The 19,699-nt window shown below is 48.7% G+C and overlaps 2 protein-coding genes across 6 annotated transcripts in view; one reads left to right on the forward strand and one right to left on the reverse strand.

Moving 5' to 3' along the window:
* LOC143211363 (zwei Ig domain protein zig-8) overlaps positions 1-19,699 on the forward strand; it is a 250,324-nt gene that overhangs the window by 187,395 nt on the left and 43,230 nt on the right. Inside the window, exon 8 of the transcript XR_013009444.1 lies at positions 1-19,699. This exon is cut by the window's left edge and continues 23,145 nt beyond it; it is cut by the window's right edge and continues 34,924 nt beyond it. The gene's annotated coding sequence lies outside the window, so the exon portion shown is untranslated.
* Positions 1-19,699, reverse strand: part of LOC143211361 (zwei Ig domain protein zig-8) — a 109,713-nt gene that overhangs the window by 19,675 nt on the left and 70,339 nt on the right. For all 5 annotated transcript variants that reach the window (XM_076428958.1, XM_076428957.1, XM_076428959.1 and 2 more), the window contains exons 3-5: positions 7,852-8,062; positions 6,835-6,888; positions 93-256 (exon numbers count right to left, since the gene is read on the reverse strand). In XM_076428958.1, coding sequence (XP_076285073.1) covers positions 93-256; positions 6,835-6,888; positions 7,852-8,062 — 429 coding nt within the window. The remainder of the gene's footprint in view (positions 1-92; positions 257-6,834; positions 6,889-7,851; positions 8,063-19,699) is intronic.

The raw sequence follows: 19,699 nt of genomic DNA on the forward strand, positions 1-19,699 counted from the left end.
AGAAGCGGCGAGGACGCGTCGCATCGAGGAAAAAAATTTCATTAGTGTCTCTCGGGAAACTAGTAGAAAACATCGGAGAATCTATGCGTTACCTGGAATGTGAGGAGTTTGTTATCCCGGAGCCACTGCACGCCTCTGATGGGTCGAGTCTGATAAGGGGACAATATGACGCACCTTAAGGTGATCGTCGAGCCCGCCATTACCTTCTGTTCCTTTGGACCCATTATGTCCGCAACCGGCGCCGTACTCTCGTAACCTGCAACCCATGTACGGACAAATATCATACGACGGCTCCGCATCGTCTACCGGCGAGATTAGACGGGTTCGAAACAGCGCTAAATGGTTTCTCAGTGGCATCGGTGCACGTCAAGCTCATTATAACACGATGCCGTCGTCGCTCGGAAACCTCGTCTGTCCGGGGAACAGTGATTTGCAACGGCACGCTCTGTTCCCATGGAAATTCACCGCTCGAACGAGTACGCGCAGTTTCTGTGTGTGTGTGTGTGTGTGGAAAAGTAGAGCAATTAGTTCCCACCTAAACGGAATAGTTGCCAGCTAGAGTGGACGAAACGAGAACGAAATTAGTCGAAAGCGTCGAGTGGAATTCTTTCGTTTGCTTCGGTATCGAGAAAATTGAGCTCGAACGCTTGTGCTCGACCGGCTCAAGTATCTGACCAATGGCGGAGTTGTTCTACTCGATATGGTTGCTGCCCCCGTTGCGCTATGATATCGAGGCGGGCCGATCAAGATTTTCGACGGAATCTGCCAAATACGGATTCCTATCCTTCCAACCAATAATGGCACACGAAATCATATAGTCTCGTAGATTAAGATAGTTAAAACTTCCCTTAGAGGTTTCTCAATGGCTATCGAACCATTCGAAAGCTGACCAAGAAAAACCCAACCGAGTAAAGTTTCAGCCTTCAAGCTTTCCCGCGAGGATAGTTACAGGGTAAATTACATTTTCCACTTTTCCGTGCATTTTCTGATCTCTGATGCTTCCTAAAATTCTGAAAAAAATGTGACATATTTTGTATCCCAAGGCGCATTTGACAGAATGTTTTCAGATTTTTGTGTTGCAAACTGCGCTCGTCAAAAAAAGAAAAGCCTCAACTCAGGGGGGTTTAAATTGGTCAGCTTTCGAACGGTTCGATAGTCATTGAATAACCCTTGAGGGCAGTTTTGACCGTCTTAATCGGCTAGGCACTATTTCATAAAAGAGTTCAAGATTGTTGTCTATCGAACAGGATCTGTATCGACAAATTCACGCTACCTAAAGGACGAAGAAGGGAAAAGGAAGAGTGTTACGTTGACCGAATAAATAGTCCGTCCATGACGGTTCTGGTCTGCCACTGTTCGACCGATACTCCTCGTCCGTTATGTTTTACAAAGATTGACCCAAACGTTGTAGAACCTTGTGCTTCCGCCAAGTTCGTTAATTACGAAAATTCTTTAGTTACGCGAACACCACCCGCGAAATCGTTCAGGTGTCCATCTAGCGGCGCGGCGGACAGAGAAATACGTTACGCGTGCGGGAGCGTTTCTAGGTGGTCGACACAAATAAACAAATTACAGTCGGCTGTTTGAAGTGACGTTAAGCGGCTCGTTGCGTCTAGGACCGAGAAAGTAATTACTCGGTGTGGAATGCAAGAGAGGGAATGAGTGAGAGAGATGGAGAGAATTGTGTGAGAGGGTTAAATCCATTTTACGTTTCTGCACAGCGGAAATACAGGCTGGTTACACGGTTATGCTCGCGCGAAGACGGCGGGGGTCAAGTTTCAAGAATCGGCCGCGGATCGATGGGAGATTCCTTGGCTTCTCGATGACTTCATTAGACGACCGGCTTTCGTTCCTTAGTTTCTGCGATGAAAACACCCCTCGAGGCGAATTAATTACGCTCACCGGTGGAAATATTGCCGGCGGAAGTTCCACGGAGAACGATCGACCGCTACCGGAGTAAAACGAACTTCCCCGCAACTTTTTAATTGACAGCATCAGCCGCGTCTGACGTATCGCGACCGCGCCGTAATTGACGGTATTCGTTCCTTGCCTTTAATAACCGGTCGTCGGCCGAATACCGGGTGTTATCTCGCAGAAATGAACGATTCCAGCGGACTGGTGTGGAACGGAAGAGAGGGGGAAATGAATGGAAACCATTTGTATCCGAAGGATTCACGGTTCGAGGAGAGTACGCTGACAAATCGGTCCGCGTTAACGTTATATCGTACAATAATTTTAATTAATGCGCACGCCGCGTCGCTCCGGCGAGAAACGACACGACCCGACTCGACGTCGCGACGGCGGTAGCACACAAAGAACAAGTATTTCCCGCTGAAGCGGCGGAAAAGAAGGCAGCACAGTGGGACGCGCTGTCAAGTTTGTACATTTTAATTTAGAGGGTCGGGCCAAGTACTCGTTTAATATGCGTGCCGCCGTGAAACGACGCGGTCTTTTTTCGCCGCGGGAGCGTTTCGTCCGCTCCAATTCCCGCTTAAAATCGAATTCTTTCCTCCCTTTCTCCGCGTTCCCTCTGGCGTCCAGCCACCCCACACCACCTCTTTCATTCGAGAACTCGATAATTCGCGTTCGGCTCAATCCAGGATCCGTGTAAACCGAGGCGGGCGCACCGTGCTTCGCCATGAGCGAGTAACAAAGAAGCCCGGAAAAATCCTACGTCTCGTCAACGTAAATGTCTCTTTATCGTTCAGCTCCATTGTTCAACTCGGATGCCGACAGACCTGTTTTAGGGTAAACGCGTTCTGTCGACCTCTCGCTACGAGAAACTGGACTTTGAATAGGACTCGGAATAAGAATTTTAATTAGCTGCCGACAGAACGATGCTTTTCTACATTTGATCTCATTCTTCGTCAAGACTGCAGTTCCTTACGCGGAATAAGGATGAATAATTTTAATTAGCTGGCAACAGCTTCCCCGTGTTTGATCTCGTTTCTGTCATGAATTCATAAAGTAGACCAACAATTAATCTCAGTACGTTTGTCCGCAGAATTTCTTCTTGAAATGTCGTCAGCACATTCTGGGCACCTTTGCCCAGTTCCAGAGCCTGTTTTCAAATATCCTGACCTTCTTCGCGAATGGGAAGATCATGAAGTTCTCTGTATCCGTGTGTCGCAAGATACGGCAGCGACGAAACCTTCGGGAAGTTTAATTTTATTTGGAAGCTATACGCAGTCCACTATTTCTGACGCTCTTCCGATACGAGTATCTCAAAACCGGCGCGGCGCTCGCTGCAAACCTCGAAACTCTTTCGGCAACGGGGTCACTTAAAATCTGAACTGCGCAGAAAACTGCAGAAAACAGAGACAGAGGAAAAGAGAGCGGGTAGGCTGTTCGAGGCATTCGAGAGGTAACGGAGGATCCGGAATGGTCAAAGGCCCGGAACGAGACGTCCCAAAGGGATCACAATTACGATTCGCTTACCGCGATTCAAGCCCTCAAGTTTCGCCGCTGTATTAAAACGCGACCTACTTTCACGACACGAGGAACGAGAGAAAGAGGAGACAGAGAGAGGAGAGAAAAAGGTACTGGACGAAGAACCAACTACGAGGAAAAAGGGAGAAAAAGGGCAAAGAAACGTAGTTGCCTGTCGCCCGGAAATTGGAGTTTGAAGTGCGAACAAACAAGGGGGTCGTCTTGCGCTCGAGACGAGCACGCGGCCTAATAATTCATTAGACGAGTGCGGGCAAGGGCGGGGAAAAACAATGGTTCAGGGTGTGATAGACGACGTAAGGTGGACGTCCCATGGCGTACGATAATGTTGGGACGATTATACATTATTCAACGCGAGGATCACGGCGGAGACTCGTTTAACGCGCGCGTTCTCTCGAGCCGAGCCCTTTCGGAGACGCACCGCGGCGCGGCGGTTCTGCTCGCCGCCAGGTGACGAGGAAAAAGACCCTGGAAGGAGGTTTTCCAGGACTACGGGGATTAAGGATAATCCTATTAGACTCGAATTAATCCCCCCTCCCCGCGACCTGTTCCCCGGGGAACTCTGCATTTCTCCGCGGCGAAATATTACGCTATACCATTATTACTGTACGCGCGCAGCTTGTTTCTTTAGCGAGTTCTCCCTTGGTTTCTTTGCCTCCTCTGCAACATTCGGACCTCTGCCCTCCCGTTGAATTTATCATTGGCTCCTTCCACTGGGACCGATAATCTCCGGTAAACGCCTACTAGAAAGCACGAAGCAAGCGTGCGCAAATGTTTCAATATTCTTTTAAAGCTGGTAAGCTTCCGGCTTAGGGGGATAAGGATAGCGTGAAGGGAAGAATGCAGCATGAATCGGAGATTAATAGCCAACCTGCTCGTCCGAGCAGACGAGATAATTCGTCGGTTCTTCTGACCGAAGCTTCTTCGGCTTCTCATTAATTCTGGCCATTTCATGGGGGCCGGGTTTTTAATTGAAAAATCAGCTAGCTAGAATGTTTTGTAGCTGCTAACAAGTTTGTTAAACATTCGAATTCTTTCGTACAACATTCGAAGAAAAGTTGCTTTCCCACAGTCCCGATAAAATATTTCGGTGAACATTTCGAGGGTCTATCGGGCAAACACCCTATTTATAAGCATGCGATATTAATGGAGGCTGATGTATTTCCTTGACACGAAAGAGGGGGCGCCCCGGTGACACCGTTATACACCGTCGCGCGCCGGCCCGTTAAAAAATCATCCGACAGCCGCCTTTTTATTTCTCCGGCGGATCCGGTCGACATCAATCACTTAAGGATAAGTGCGCTTCTTCGCTGGCTTTGACGGCCAGGGATCCGTCGTCGATTCTTCTTGCAACGTCCTGTCAGATGCTTCATAATTCTCTCCACAAGTTCCATCATTTTATCCCCGAGACGCGAGATTTCTGGACCTTTTCTATATTGCTCCCGAAATCCGCTCCGCCTCGTCGTACCGCTGCGAAACCATCGGCTTTAAGTCGATGTTGCGATAACCGGTTCAAAGTGCTTCGCGAACGATCTCATTTGTCTTCCTTAGGTCGCATAAATTGACAAGCATTTTACCTTACATGCGCTTCAGGCGAAAATAAATTGTACGAGCGGATTGAAACAGAAATCTCACAAACAAACCATTAAGATATTAGAGATTAAACTAGAGTTTTTAATTAATGGACTACGATCAAAGTACAAAGTTGAACGATTCTAAAGAATTTAGAAATCTATTTCGCCATGAACTAGCCCCGCCATCTGCGTGATAAAAATCCGATTAATATCTTTGCATGCGTCACCGGGATTGGAAAGATAGCTGCAGGCGAAACATTTAAGTTCGATACCGTTCCAGCGAATCCCTCGGGTCCCGTAATTCAGCATACTAATGATTACACGGACGGCTTCGAACGCTACAACACGCGGACTAATTACACGTTTCAGAACGGGAATTTAAGTATCGTTCTGAAAACGGCCGAATAGCAGCCGCGTGCCGGCAAATATGCAAATGCGGTAACAAAGTTCCCGAGTGATATACGCGGCCGCGAAGGTTTTCACTCGGGACTATGGCCGCAAACAACAGAGCGATCTAATAATTCGCCGGAAACGGAAATTCCCTGCTGGTAACGCAACGTGGCTAGCTGCGAAACGTGCGTAACGATGCCGTCGCGTGATTTCTCCACGAAAAATTAGCCGGGTCGTGGTAAACAGCCACCGAACTCGCCTCTGTTGCCAAAATAAACGAGCTCTCGCGAGCTCGAAACTTGCGGGCGTCCTGGAATAAGGTCGGAAACGCAGTTTAAGTGTCGTGGATCGGAACTGGAGTCGGATAATCCACCGAAAAATTGTATTTCCAAGGAAGTTTGTCGAGCGCCGCAGGAAAACGAGCTGAAAATATTCTCCAAGTTTCTGCGGCACCGAGGGAAAAACATTTATAGCGAGAGGCGAACGTATTAGACTTTGAAATGCGCCGAAAAATGGGTCGTTCTCGGTTTTCCGCGAGTTTCATCCTCCTTTGATAATCGTAATCGAATTTTGCGACACTTAACTCCAAACATTGGATTTTCCGCGAAAGTCGAGAAGCTTGAGCGCTTCCCGAGACCTCTTGCCCACGCTTTTAAGCAAAACTTCCCTTGTTTTTATGTTTCGACATGCATCAAATTCGCAGTTTGCTTACAGAGAAACGAAATAAATGAATTTGCATGACAAGGTTCTGGTGTTTTCCAGTCGTCATTTTTTCCGAAAGACAAGATACGCGGATTGCACAATTAATGTAACTAATCAGGATCGCCGAGGCGCGACTAATGTTAGCAGGGCGGAAAAACTGCGCAAGTATGTATCGGGCAGCATCGGAATCCGATTTAATTCCCGTGAGTAGCCGGTGGACGCGGGGGAACTTCCCGATGGAGTTTTGATTGCATTGCTGAAGTGTGAATATCTGGGCGCTGTCAACGCTCGGCGAGAAATTTGCAATGAAACGTCGGGGGAATGTTCGGCAATCGCGTTGTGGGATTGTTTGATTGAAAATGTTTTTTAATCGTCTCTGGAATCCATGGGAAAAAAATATCGTGTATCACGGTTGTAGTTTACGTCTGCCGGTAAATTTCGCTTCTGCGAGAACGAGCCGCGCCGGGGGCCTGTGCACGCGCGAAACTTTGATTTATACGCGGTTGATTCGCGTGCTGATGCCGCGCCGTCCCGTTGCAAGTTCCCCCGCGGATGCAAGCGCGTTCGTTCGATTTATTTCGAGATGGCGGCCTGTGCCTCGAGAACTACAATGACGCTTTAGGCGAACCACAGAAACCGTCTCGACAGAAATAGAGCTTCTTCGGGCGCACACACCGCACACCGCACGCCGCACGCCGCACGCCGCGTGACGCTCACTTACTTATCCGTGTCTGTTGAGAATGCGGCTCGTCGTAGCCCTCCGGCTTGTCGGCATCTAAAAGCAAAGCGCAATGGCCGGTCATCAAAATGCAATTTGTCATACACGGGCCGGAGCCCTCGCGACAGATAAATAACCTTCGAAATTGCCACCGGGGAATCTGACCATTCATTTCCTGCATCCCCGCGACCCATTGTTCGCAATCTCCGACCATCTTTTCGGCAATTGCTCGCCTTTTTTAAGCGCCAAGAATTATCGAACTGAATTGGGACACTTCCGTGCACCATTCCGAATCAAAGAATTAACCATTTGACCGGGGCGCTAGCTAGATTAACGCCGTAACAGCAATACTTTTGCGAAATTATATTCGCATGGCAGTCACGGATAAATTATTACTGCAACGAACGCAAGAAAACCCAGACTCGGTCGTTTTAATTCGATAAAAGAGGTTAAGCGGTTACCGATCTAAATTTCTTATTTCCGCCGTCAAAGGATTAATATCTGGTGATCCGGAATATTTTTAGTACACCGAGATTTATATCGAAAAATTCTTTCCAGTCCGGCAAGATATAATATTGCGAATTTCCGCTGAAGGGTGAACGTAGCGCGATAAAAACGGCTCGCGCCAATCGAGAATATGAGATATCGAAATAAATTGCTTAATTAATGAAGTATTCAATCTGGCTCGAAGTATCGCCGATATATTACGCGCTGGAATGTTTACGCACAGGAAAATGTTCGGTGCAGCGAAATAGAAATTAAAACTGATTAATCCGCAACTGTTTCCTAGCAACGCCTCTCTGCAGTGGTTAAACGATTTTATTCCGGCGCGGCGACGATAGTTTTTCCGTTGTCCAGCAATGTCGGAAAGACAAAGCCTTGTGAAATCTGAAAATTTATTCGAAATCCAGACGCGTATCCGGAAAGCAGTCGCCGGAGATGATTAAACGAAGTGCGTTAAGAGGGTAACTCAATTTGATGGACGTATTCAAATAAAGTGGACGACGGTCTGGCAATTACCTCGCACGGACAGCTGAACAGCATACATCATCTTGGGCTCGGTGTTCACCTGGCATTCGTACTTGCCCGAGTCGGTCATTCTCGCGTTGTCGAGCCTGAGAGTCCACGCGTCGCTGCCCGGCGTGTGCTGAGGCCCGAATCTCGTGTCGGAGCTGAACGGCGTGTTCCCCGACGTCAGGATGTGGAGGTCCTTGCTCCTCATCCAGGACACCTGAAACACCCCGAGTGGTCCCTGTTGAAATTACCAGCGTAATGGAATTAACGACTCCCCACCCCTCTTGCTGTATTAAACGGGTGCGGCCAGGTCCGAGGCGGAGAACGCGAGCAAATATTTTACAATTACTCCACCAGGTCTGGAAGCTCGGCCCAGATTCGCAACCGAGCTTCTGGGAATTCTGCTTCTACCACTCTTACGGAATCCGCACCCCCGAAAGATTCTCTTCGGATCACCCATCCGGCTTCGAATCGATCGCCTCTTAAGCTGGATCTACGGATCCCGGCGAAATTGAAATGTATTTTCCGGCGGATTAGAATCCGGCTCGATGTTACAGCAACAATCTCAGACTTTCTCTTTTTTTCGGCCGCTAGGAAATTTTCTAGACGTTACTAAATTCGCTCCTGAATAATCGAGATTAATTTCACTGAGAGCGAGCGTGCGAGCGAAATGAGGATTTGTTAATGTTAACTGACCGAGCACTGGGAGTCACAGAACGAAGATACAAATAGCTCAGAACTCCCGAAGCGCAGAGATGCATTTTTACTTCCTGAAGTGAAGAAAACGAGGTCAGGAAGCGATCGATGCGCAACGTACTCGAATGGAGACCAAAAATACTTTATGAATTGGTCGGCTTGCGCATGTAAATTGGGTAAACTGCGCGTGAATGTTTAATAAACAATTTCCATTGATCGTGCCGGTTCTACTCGACCCGCGGGAGCCATTATCGGTTTAAACGGGATGATATCGATCGGTCCGCAAACGCGGCTCCATCCGAGCCCGTCGCGTATAGTCTTGCTCACGGTAATGACGCGCATTCGTCAGCGGCGCGGCGTGTGTCGCCGACGACGTCGTCGTTCGGCTTCATCCGATATGTACGACTACAAACGCGGCCGCCCGCCCGCCCGCCCGCCCCTTAAAACTGAAGCCGGCCCGGAATGCACACTCGCGGCCCGTAAATCACCGCTCTGTTACGACTTATTTCCTTCCCGACCCCGCTACTTTACACCCGTGTTACGAGCGCCGTAATACATAACGTAGTAACATGTTACGACGTCGTTACCCCCGCGGCCTCGGCATAAAGGATCGAGACTGTTAAAAGAAAGTTCGGATAGCGGAGGAGATAAAGGCGGGGTTTAATGGAGCGACGCGCGAAAATCACCGTTTCGCCGGCCACGGAGAGAAATCGCGCTCGGCGAAAAAGTTTCCGACCCTTTTTCGCCCGCTAATTTACAGATTCGGGCAATATCCTTGCCGAACTGAAACGATATCTGCCATTCTGGTTATTTTCAGCCGTCTTGTTGCGTTGGAACAATCAGTCCTCGTCCTTAACGTTTTTATGAAAATGAAGGATCGATTCGGAACGAGGATCGCAGACCGCAACTGTCGTTTTCATTCGATTAGGGCGCGTAGGAGGGTTCGTCGTACGGAGGGGCAAAACTATTGCTATCGCTGTGCAGCGATTCGCCGAGTAATTTAAGCGGTAGTCCGGCTAATGTACGGGGCAATTATTCTTTCTTGCAGGAGAGCGAAATAAAATCGCGATTTCCTTATGTCACTGGCAAGCTCCATTAATAAAACGCAGCAATGAACCCGGTCGGGCAGCGCCATGTTCCGTAGTTAGAGCCACCTTTGACATATCTTATTGCTCCGGGCTAAATAATTAATCCTCGGCCACCCCTTCCCCCATCCCCTATCCCCACAGCCAGAAAAGGGGCGGGTAATGGGAGTTTACTGATTACTCAGTTAAATTCACGAGTTTCTCAACTGGGCGAACCATTTCCTCTCCCAGCTTGATTCATCAATTCTTATGAGTTTTCTCTGCCGTTTTCCCTGCCCCTCTTCGTTCTTCACCCCTGGACCACCCTGGGAGGATTTAATCCTTAATTCCTCTTGGGCAGTTTACCTTGCGTCGGGCTTTTCATTGGCCGGGTCTCTTAACTTTGATCGATGCGCCAACCTGTCCGCGGTCGCTTTAATGTCTTGAAAATTAAATGAAGACTGTTCGTTGTTCGTACGGGTTGTCTGGATACGCGGCGGTGTTAAACGCTGATGCTCGAAATTCGTTTCCAAGCGAAATCTCCGCGACAAATATCATTCTTGCGTTATTGAAATAACATGGCGATATTCTTACGGAGACGCCGATGTCTGGCTCTGACTGCCGCATGAATTATTGCTATACGGCGCAACAACCGAAGCAGTAGCATTATTTACGAATGATGGATTGCGTTTCGCGAGCTCCCGCGGAGAAGCCGACGCGGCGCGACTGGATTTTTTAAAATATTGATCCAAGTGTCGGTATAAAAGTCGACGCGAATTTATGAGCGAGATCTAATAAACGTGTCCAAAACCGAGCATACCTCAGAAAATATTTAGCTCGACGCCCAGCGTCGCGCCGCTCGGAGAGCCTTAAAGGTGGGATCTCCTTTTGCGTGTGTGGACGCAGCGTTTTGTTATCCCAGCGCCTTTTATACTCCATTCGTCCTACTAAATTACAAATTGAGGTATCTCATGTAAAATTTGAAATAGGAATTGTTGATTTTCCTAATGTTATGCTTCAATAATATTTCCAGGAATTTTTTATCCTTGAGTAGTGCTTTTAATATTTTAAACCTTGAAATCCAACACTGAAACATCGTCTGAAATATCTGCTTCACTTGGAATACGTTCGGTGCAGAATGTAACTATTCGTGAGAACATCGTCGATATGGTTCCGTGACGATTTGCCTTCTCACCGACGAGATCACGCCGAATTATTCGAGCGACACGACCTCCCATAAGGTCTTTAACAGTATCTCGTCGGTTGTTTGTGCGTCCAAAGGCACAGCAGAGAGCTACGACGAATGCAGGATTGCGTCCAGACGCGCAATGGAGGTCCCACCCTTACTGCGATCGATATCGACCTCTCATCGGACGCGCCACGATAAACAACATCGTCGACTTTAAAGTGATGGGATAGGAGAACGTGACCGTATCGGAGGCGTCCCGACGTCGATTTAATTACCGATGAATCCGGACTTCTTTTGTTCGCCGTTTGAATATTGTGTGCGACGCACGTAGACATGGACCTCCCGTCGCGTCGCGACGCCACGGTTGTTTTAGCAACGACAATAAATCCACGAACCGGGATCTCTTTTAATTTCTACGCTCACAGACCCGTGACTATAGCGGGAACATCCAGGCAAAAAATTGCGAGGAAATTCCTTTAAAAACGATACGGACATTTCGAACCGGTCTCCCGTTGGCTTTATCCTCCGAGAAGCTCGAAATTCGCGACGAACCCGAATAATGCCTCTATAATTGTTAATTAAGAAGAATCACAGAGGCGTAATTACAATAGAAAACGACGGGGATCCCAACGATCCCAGAGAGTCGCGAGTGAAATCACTTTTCCAGGCTGCCCGTGGAGAGCTCCACGGTTTTTTGATTTCGAGACCGTGTGTCAGGCTTTAGCGACTGCGAATTAAAAGTTAGTCACCGGTGATCCCTGAGAGGTCTATGATGTACAATCGACGTTTGCTATGCGCGCAGGATTTGTCTCTCCGTGTTCTATATTTAAAGCTTGAATCAATAAACGACGCGATGACCGACCGGACATTGTGACGATATTAAAAATCGCTGAACCGGCTGTTTGCGACCCGACGCGAATGAAATACTTCCCGTTATAGTAATGACGATAAAGCGAATGAAACTCGTGATTCAACGGAAATCTACGAATCTGAATGTCAAATAAAACAGATAAAAACGCTGTCGACAAATTCTGCGCTCGCGGCAATTCGCAAAGTTTGATTTTATTAAACTCTCGAGAGGATAATAGACCATTGAGAACTGCCGGATCTTTTTGCAACATACAAATTGTCCAGGTCAATTGTAAGCTAAAGGAAGTTAAAGGAAATCGAATGTCCTCTTTCTTCCGATGTCGCTACAGTCTTTACATATTTTTAGAACTTGGAATGACTACCGATCATTAATAAGCCATTGTCGATGTTTAAAAGTTCGATATTTTCCGCGAACATTGTTCGTTCCTTCTCGCTTCGATTTTCCTCCCGCTTTTCCCGCTGGACGACCAATGGGAACACCGTAACTGGATGCACATCGGAAATGACTGTGCCGCGATAACCAGATATCTAATACTCGAGCGTATAGCCTGTCGAGCGACGAAAAAGTATGAGCGATCGGATAACCCGGTGTCCAAACCACCATATTCGAACGGTTGCACATCGTGCCGTGCTTCTTTCCTCGTTCATCTTCGCCAGCGTTGCAGGTCGAGGAGGCTGAAGTCACCGAGAAATATTAATCGTAACGAGGAAGCTCGCCTTTTTGAAGGGGTTAGGTGTGCTTGTCTTGCCGAGAGCCGCGCAAACCTGTGCTCATTACAAGACGAACGCGAGTCTGAAAGGGAATGGATTATCAGAGGGAATTATACATACAGACCACCTGACACGTCCCCGGCTTCTTCCGGAGACCACTCGCCCGGTCAAGTAGAATGCTGATCAATATTTTAGCGGACTCGAATCGATTAGATCCCGGGAGTGTCCGACTTTTCGTTGACCGTACCACTCGCAATTTTCAAAGTTCGCTTACCGGCGCGCGGTCTAGGTCGCCCAGACCAAGTTTAATAGGTTTAAAAGCTGCGAAATGTTGCTTTTTACAGAGTGTTACCACTCTGTAAACTCGTCTAATGTCGGCAATGGTATTACTAAAAATGTTACTTCTCTGGGATCTGAGAGGTTGGAAGCAACGCGATTCAAGCAAGGTAATACTAACGTTACATACTACAACCACCTAACGACACCTCATCGATCCCAATACTCGCGATATGGAAGATATTAATGATTCCAACGACTGGAAACACGTCTCGGCGTAGCTTCCTGTCTTTTGGAGTCCACGAGCGTTCCGGGAATTTGTTGAGGAGGCCCATTGTCCACATTAGCGATGAAATAGCGTTGGTAGCAAGGGCTGGCAGCGTCGCTATCCCCTTAAAGCCGAGGCAGGGGCGGTGTAAAACAATTCCGAGAAACGAGCAGCAGCCTCGGCCGCGATATCAGCGCCGGACGTAACGAGAAGAGAATCCCGGGCGCCGCGTGCGGCTGATTTATACAATAATAACGTAAGCAGCACACGCCGTGGCGTAATGGTCCGCGGCGTTACGGCGAAGGTCATAACGTTTGGGGTGAGAAGAATGTACGGCGTGGCGGGGCCGGTGTATCACGGCATTTGGTCGTATGCCAGTTTACTCGAGTACACGTCGTCCGGGTTACCGAAATAGAACTGGCTTTGAGGTCGCCACTCCCGGCTGGAGGAGCATGGTTGGAGGAGAGAAGACGGAAAAAGCTGCGGGGGTGCAAAGAGACAAAAGGATGGCAATACACGAAGCCGGCATAACCGCTTTCATCTGCTACGTTGCGACACAATTCGCCGGATAAAAATGCAACTCTTACCAAGTCGTTGCGCCGCAACCTTACGAGCCTCGCTGCTCGTTTCCGCGCGACCCCTACACTCACGCCCGCAAGCAACCTGCAGCGCCTCTTCAGAGGTCCGCCAACCTCGGACCAAGGATCGAGCGTGCACACGACACACACGAGTGTTTCTTAAATTAGACGCTTCCTTGTAGAAGCTACGGACTGGAAAATTTTTCGATTCCTCCGAAGAATCCGGCCCGTTGTCTTTGCGACAGACCCGCACTCGAAACGGACGCTTATTGCGCCACGCCTGAAACTCCCGGCTTCATATTGTAATCGAACTGCAATTCTTCACTGGTTAATTGTCGTTGGGCAAGTTGGACGATTCAGAAATGTTTTATCAAGCCGAAGACCGTTTCCAATTTTGAAATTACGATCGGCGGACGAGACGGTTAAACTTTCCGCGAGATAGAATCAGTTTTCTTTTTTTTCTTTCCATCTCTGTTTGCGAGCCCGAGATAATTAGTTGCCTCGGAATGAAAAATTCTGCGAGAATGTAAAATGTTCCGACGCGACGCGACGATGCGGTACACAGAGGGCGAGCCGATATCGAATCTTTATGCATTCAGCGGTCACGGGAACGCTTACCGTCCGCTTTTTAATCCGATTCCGTTTATCGAGAAAAGTCGAATATCGTTCGCGGAAAAATTGCGACAGCATACGCGGACCGTCTATTCGTCGAAGGGGATTACGCGAGCACGAGGTCGCGGTTGGTCCGTGATTTTGCGAATCCACGACAGTCGCGAACGCTCCCGAATTCGTACAGGTCGAAATAATTAACCCCCGATCGCGGCGGAACTCCTGTTTCCCTCGGCTGCAACCGACCGTCCACCGCAGCAAAGATTTTTATTCATACCCGCCGCGCTGCACCGCGCCGGGACAAAGTTTCAAAATATTCCGGCGCGAGAGCCACAAAAGCTGCCACGAAATCTTTTTCGTTTCCACAAGCGGAATTCGATTAAAAAGTTGAGGGTAAATGGAATCGGGCGTTGCCGGCCTGGTACTGAAATCTGTTGGAAAATAAATTTCCACCGGCGAGAATAGCTTCCCCTGGTATTGAAAGTTTCACTATTTTCTTGTTTTCCACGTTATTTTCAGCGAAAATCTCGCACGAATAATTCGATTCCATCTGTTCGCGGATTTCGAGATGAATAACACCGAGTCTTTCATCCTGAGCTCTCTCGCCGCTGCTTCGACTCTTCGCGCCGCGTACACCACGATTCTACATACTTATAATCGGTGGAACAACTTATAACCAAGAACATTCAATAAATAATTGTTCGTTTTATGTACACTTTTCGCTGTATACTTTGACAGAAAAAGCTATTTCGTTCACATTCAAAAACAAGCTTCCACACCTGACATTTTTCATATATCATCGGAAACATAGTTCGCGGTGCTGTAAAAGTTTGATGCTAAACCGGATCGCGTTCAGCTGCGTCACGGGGAATAAAGTTCGGTAAAGAGAGTCTATTCTTAAACCGTTTCTTTTACCGCAGCCGAAAAACACCGCTGATCTGATAAATAATTCAATGGCGAGTTTCCGCGGTTGTTCCCGTTGTTTTCCGGGGCCGCATATCAATCTCGTAAATAAAAAAACTTGGCGAACGTTCCGGCGAGCTATCGGTATTTTCGTAACGCGTAACGCGCATGGAGCGACGAGAGAACGGGTCGCATCGTCACCCCGAGCGGCGAATGTGGGCGCGGCACAAACCTGGACCCGACTAACCTAAACTAATCGGTGACCAACAACGGTCCCAGGTCACTGAGCTTTTATCGATTAGCTTTCTTGCGTTACACGGTGCATCGGCAGAGACGGTAATGCCGTTCGATTAACCGTGCCGCGTTCGGATGCCACCGCCGCGCGTAATTTAAAATCAGCCCCGGCCGTTCGTTATCGGCGACGCGACGGGCCGCGAAAGTGAGAAAACTAACCACGCCGCCGAATAACAAACGCGAAAAAGGAAAAACCGGGAAAAGAGAGGAAAAAGGCTGGTGGGAGGATCGAGGCGAAATTCATTCTCCGGGCTGGGAAACAGCGTCGGTTTAGCGCAGCTTGGGAGAATAATACCGGCAGCCTTTTTTCGCCAACGAGAACCACTTTTGAGACTACGCGGCGCGGCGCGAGGCAACGCGAGAATTATTGCCACAGTAATTACGATTGTGAGTGGTTAGGCCGAGAGAATTTAAATTAATAAAGAGGATCTCGGTTGAAGAGAAAATTTGATGTTTTCGTGAGAAGGAAATCCCGTTGCCTTTAATGGTAATTGGAACCGGGCGAACTACTTCGAAAAGACTTTCCATTCCGCAAATTGTACCGACTCCTCTAATAGATATTTGCTCGGTCGTTGCGGGTCTGATTTTTCGAAAATGTATCCTTATCTTACGGCGAGAGAGGCACGTAGTCGAGCACCCCTTTCGAAGATGGAAAAAGCGAATTTCCTCTCGCTCCGTTCGACGTAAACGCGGAAGATTTGAAAGCACGGAACCACGAGTACTACCGAAGTGGCGGACAATTTGCATACACGCAACTAGGCCAAGTGGCTCCGTTTTATTTCGCGGTGGATTCCACGATTTGACACTGGCGACGCGACGCCTGAATCCTCCAATTATTTTCTGCCATTACTCATCTCCTTTCATCTCTCGAGTTCCTTGTCGGCCCCATTCGCGCCCGCATCTTCCAGATAATAGTCTTCTCACTCTCACTCTCATCGGAATAATCGCAGATAACATTTCGACTCGAGGATCGTCCCGCGTTTTTCACTGTTGTTCCCGCGGTTTTGTTGTGTCGGTGTAGGATACGGTAAACGGGCTTTCCCCTCGTTTGTTGATTTTCGAAACGGTAGTTTTCGAATAACTACACAGATATTTTCGCGTAAGTGAAAACTAACCGAAACCGCAAACACCGCAAAATGCTTCCATAATAAAACATTGGTTCACTGTATCGACGCGCGAGATCAACAAACTCTGTCGCGAGCTATCGGTGTAATCGGCCGGCGCGGCGGTGTATGCAATAATACTAACAAAATAAAACCAGGAGATGGCCGGAAAAATTGGAAAAAATGTGTTGCGCAATTGTAGTTTGTCCGCAGCCCAGTTGTGCATTTATTTAATCATTGTGCACGATGTCGCTGCACACGGGTGGGGAAAAAACGGAGCAGAAAATAAATAAATGACTTGTACTCGCGAGGAGCAGGGTTGCGTGAATGGGGACTTGACAACGTAACGAGTATTTGACGAATCGAATGAGGGATCTGCTCGCGCAGGAAGCGTTTCGGTGGTCGAGTGGGACGAACAAAACCCGGAACTGCATGTAGTCGCTCACCCAGGGCTGGCAAGGAGTTAAACGATGAAGCCTGCCACTCGAAACGCCGCGAATTATCACCGTCGTCGTCGTCGCCGTCTCCTATTCCTTGGGTCCTGAAGCGCGCCATTTCGCGAGAATTATCCCGCCGCGAGTAACGCTCCGACATCTAGGCCATGAATTTATCATCCTGCCGGCGCAATCTCGCCTCTCCACGCCTCCTTAGGGCGTGTATTAATTTTTCAAGAGGGTCGGGCTGCGCTCGCGATTTAAAATTCAGAAGTCTAAACAGAGGCTAATGCCTCCGGTACAAACGAGGGCTACTTAATTATGCAGGGGACTTCTTATTTCTCCTGCGCGCGGTTCGCGGCGCGCAGCGAGGGTCTTTACGCGCGAGCAACGCGGCCTGGTCCCGTTGCCGGAACGCGGACGAAAGGCCTAGCCGTGAGCCGTTTGATAAATAAGATGCCACGCGCCTTCATCCTCGAAAGAATTCCTCTCGGCTTCTGCTTCCTACCCGCCCGGGAAACGACTCGCAAGACTTTACGTGGAAACTGGAACGCCCCACGCTAATTACACAGAGGGACGAACGAGTTCTCGTTTGATGAGGCAGCAAGCCGCCCCCTTCAAATTTTCCTGCTGCCTCGAGCTGCCTCGAAATATCCTTCCGTTGTAAATTTATTTTCGCGGAATCGAGAAGTTTGCGGAGGAAATTGCGGCAAAAAACGGCGAAGTGTTAAAGCGACAGCCAGCGTTCCTCCTCGCAGCAAATTATCAGAACTACCAGGAGGGTTAAAGGTGGCTGGGCCGGAGCAGAGACTGCACTCAAGGTGTCCAATAAATTTATTCTCCGGTTGCAGCCAGCCACTCTTTCTCTAAGTAAATCGACTACAAAAGTGCGCGGGGTGTTGTACACATAATTCCGGAGACCGCTGTACCAGCAATTTACACGTTTGCGCGCGGGACGGTGAGATCCATTTCGTCGAGGAGGCGAAGAAAGCACGGCAGAGAAAAGAGGGAGCGGTTCTTAGCGGGCTAACTTCGTTAGGGTATCAAAGATGCCCTCGCGTTGCATCGGCGCCTGAAGGATCACGAAGAAAAACACTTGATGAAAAAGAAGAAAATCCCTCGCCATGCGGGGTGGGGTGGGGCAGAAATAAAAGTATCCGGCGAAAAGAAAAGAGAAAGCCAGGGGATGATGTGGCGTAGCCGGAGGGTAGCATGGAAATGAAGATAATTACGCCGCGCGATACACGGGCACGCACTCACGCACGCATGCTCGTGGGCCGGGGATCGTTTTCATGTTCGACGGAGAACTGGAAGAAGTGGCGGACGCAGCTGCGAGGGCGTTTACGGTGCAGCTCGTGCACGGGAGAAAAAACCGAGGGAAAGGAGGCGGCGAAAAGTTCGCCGGTTGTTCGAGTTGTCCTCCACGGTAAGATAGCGACGCGGTGCGCGGCGCGGCGGGTCGAGGCGAGTGGCGACGGTGCAGCGTAGGTGCAGCGAGCAGTTTTAGGTGCAGCGAGCACGGCTGCTGTAACTGCCAGCCGGGTAAACGGAGGACACGAGAGGGGCACGCGTGCACCCCTCGCGGCTCGTGCATTTTGCATACTGATGAGCCCACTTTCGAGCCACTTCGCCTCCCATTTCCTTTCTTCAACGCTCCCTCGTCATTTTCCTCGTGCCTCACCTCGCCTCGCTCCACCTCGACTCACCCTCTGTCTGGCCGACACGACGTTACGCCGCCGCGTAATAATCAACCGTCGGCGAATGGAAACATTTTCCACGGGGATTCTCTTCGTTCAGAAGTCCGGATTTTTTTATCGTCGTCGGCGTCATCGTAGTCGTTGTCGTTACAGCTCCCTTTTCTCTCGCTCTCTCCGCCCTTTTCATACCTTCGAACGATTCAAATTGAATCGAACGCGGAAGCACGACGAAGGTTCAACGGCCCGACGCGGACCCTTCGACGGCCGTTCCGCGATAAGTTATGGCCAGTGGATTTATTAAAAAGTTTCGTGCCCGCGAACGGTTCCACCGGAGCGGAGACTCGCTGCTTTGTGGCTGTAACGCGATTATCAGCGCTCGGATCTTCGAGCTTTACGAGCGAGCAGTCCAACCATCCTGCATTATTGCCATTTCGTCGGTAGTATTCCGACGGAATATGCTGACACAGTAGCGCCGCGCTGTGACGAAGCCGACGGATCGCCGCACTGGTAGTGGAATGTAATAGTCAGCCATCGGATTTCGCCGACCCGTCCTCTTATACTTTAACACGGTATTACAGGAAATTCGACTCGCGCTCGTAAAAACACCGAAGTTTAACATACTTATGCATGACCTGTGTCTCCAATAGATTTGGCCGATATCGGTCAGACATGAATTTAAATCATGCTTCGATCGTATATATGGAAAACGTAGATGTGCCATAGAAAATGTCCATAGCGGATGCACCGATACTACTCTCGGTGTGGAACATTTTGCCAGTAGAATAGATCTACATTGATCAGGCTCGCTAAATTTCGCGTTTCATCGTGGAATTATGTTCGAAATATTCAAGTTTATTCTACTCGTGCAGCGACTGAAAAATAGTTCTTTGGGAGATAGGAAAGTGAAGAGAGTGGAAAAAAGAACCGCGTGTTCTGTATTGCATTGCACATATATGAATGTCAATATTTTGTTTAGGTTATGTCTTTAAGAAATATATAAATCTTTGAAAAATATAAAATGTAGTCAAAGCGTTTAAACAGTAAAGCAAGCATTGTTAAAATTCCATATGTTAGTAAATTGTGAGAAACGACTTATGGAATGACATGATATCATAAAAGGAGATAGTGGTTCGCATAGAAGCGAGAAAGGTTGCGGTGGCAA

This window comes from Lasioglossum baleicum, chromosome 8, assembly GCF_051020765.1.
Source record: "Lasioglossum baleicum chromosome 8, iyLasBale1, whole genome shotgun sequence".
Taxonomy (NCBI): domain Eukaryota; kingdom Metazoa; phylum Arthropoda; class Insecta; order Hymenoptera; family Halictidae; genus Lasioglossum; species Lasioglossum baleicum.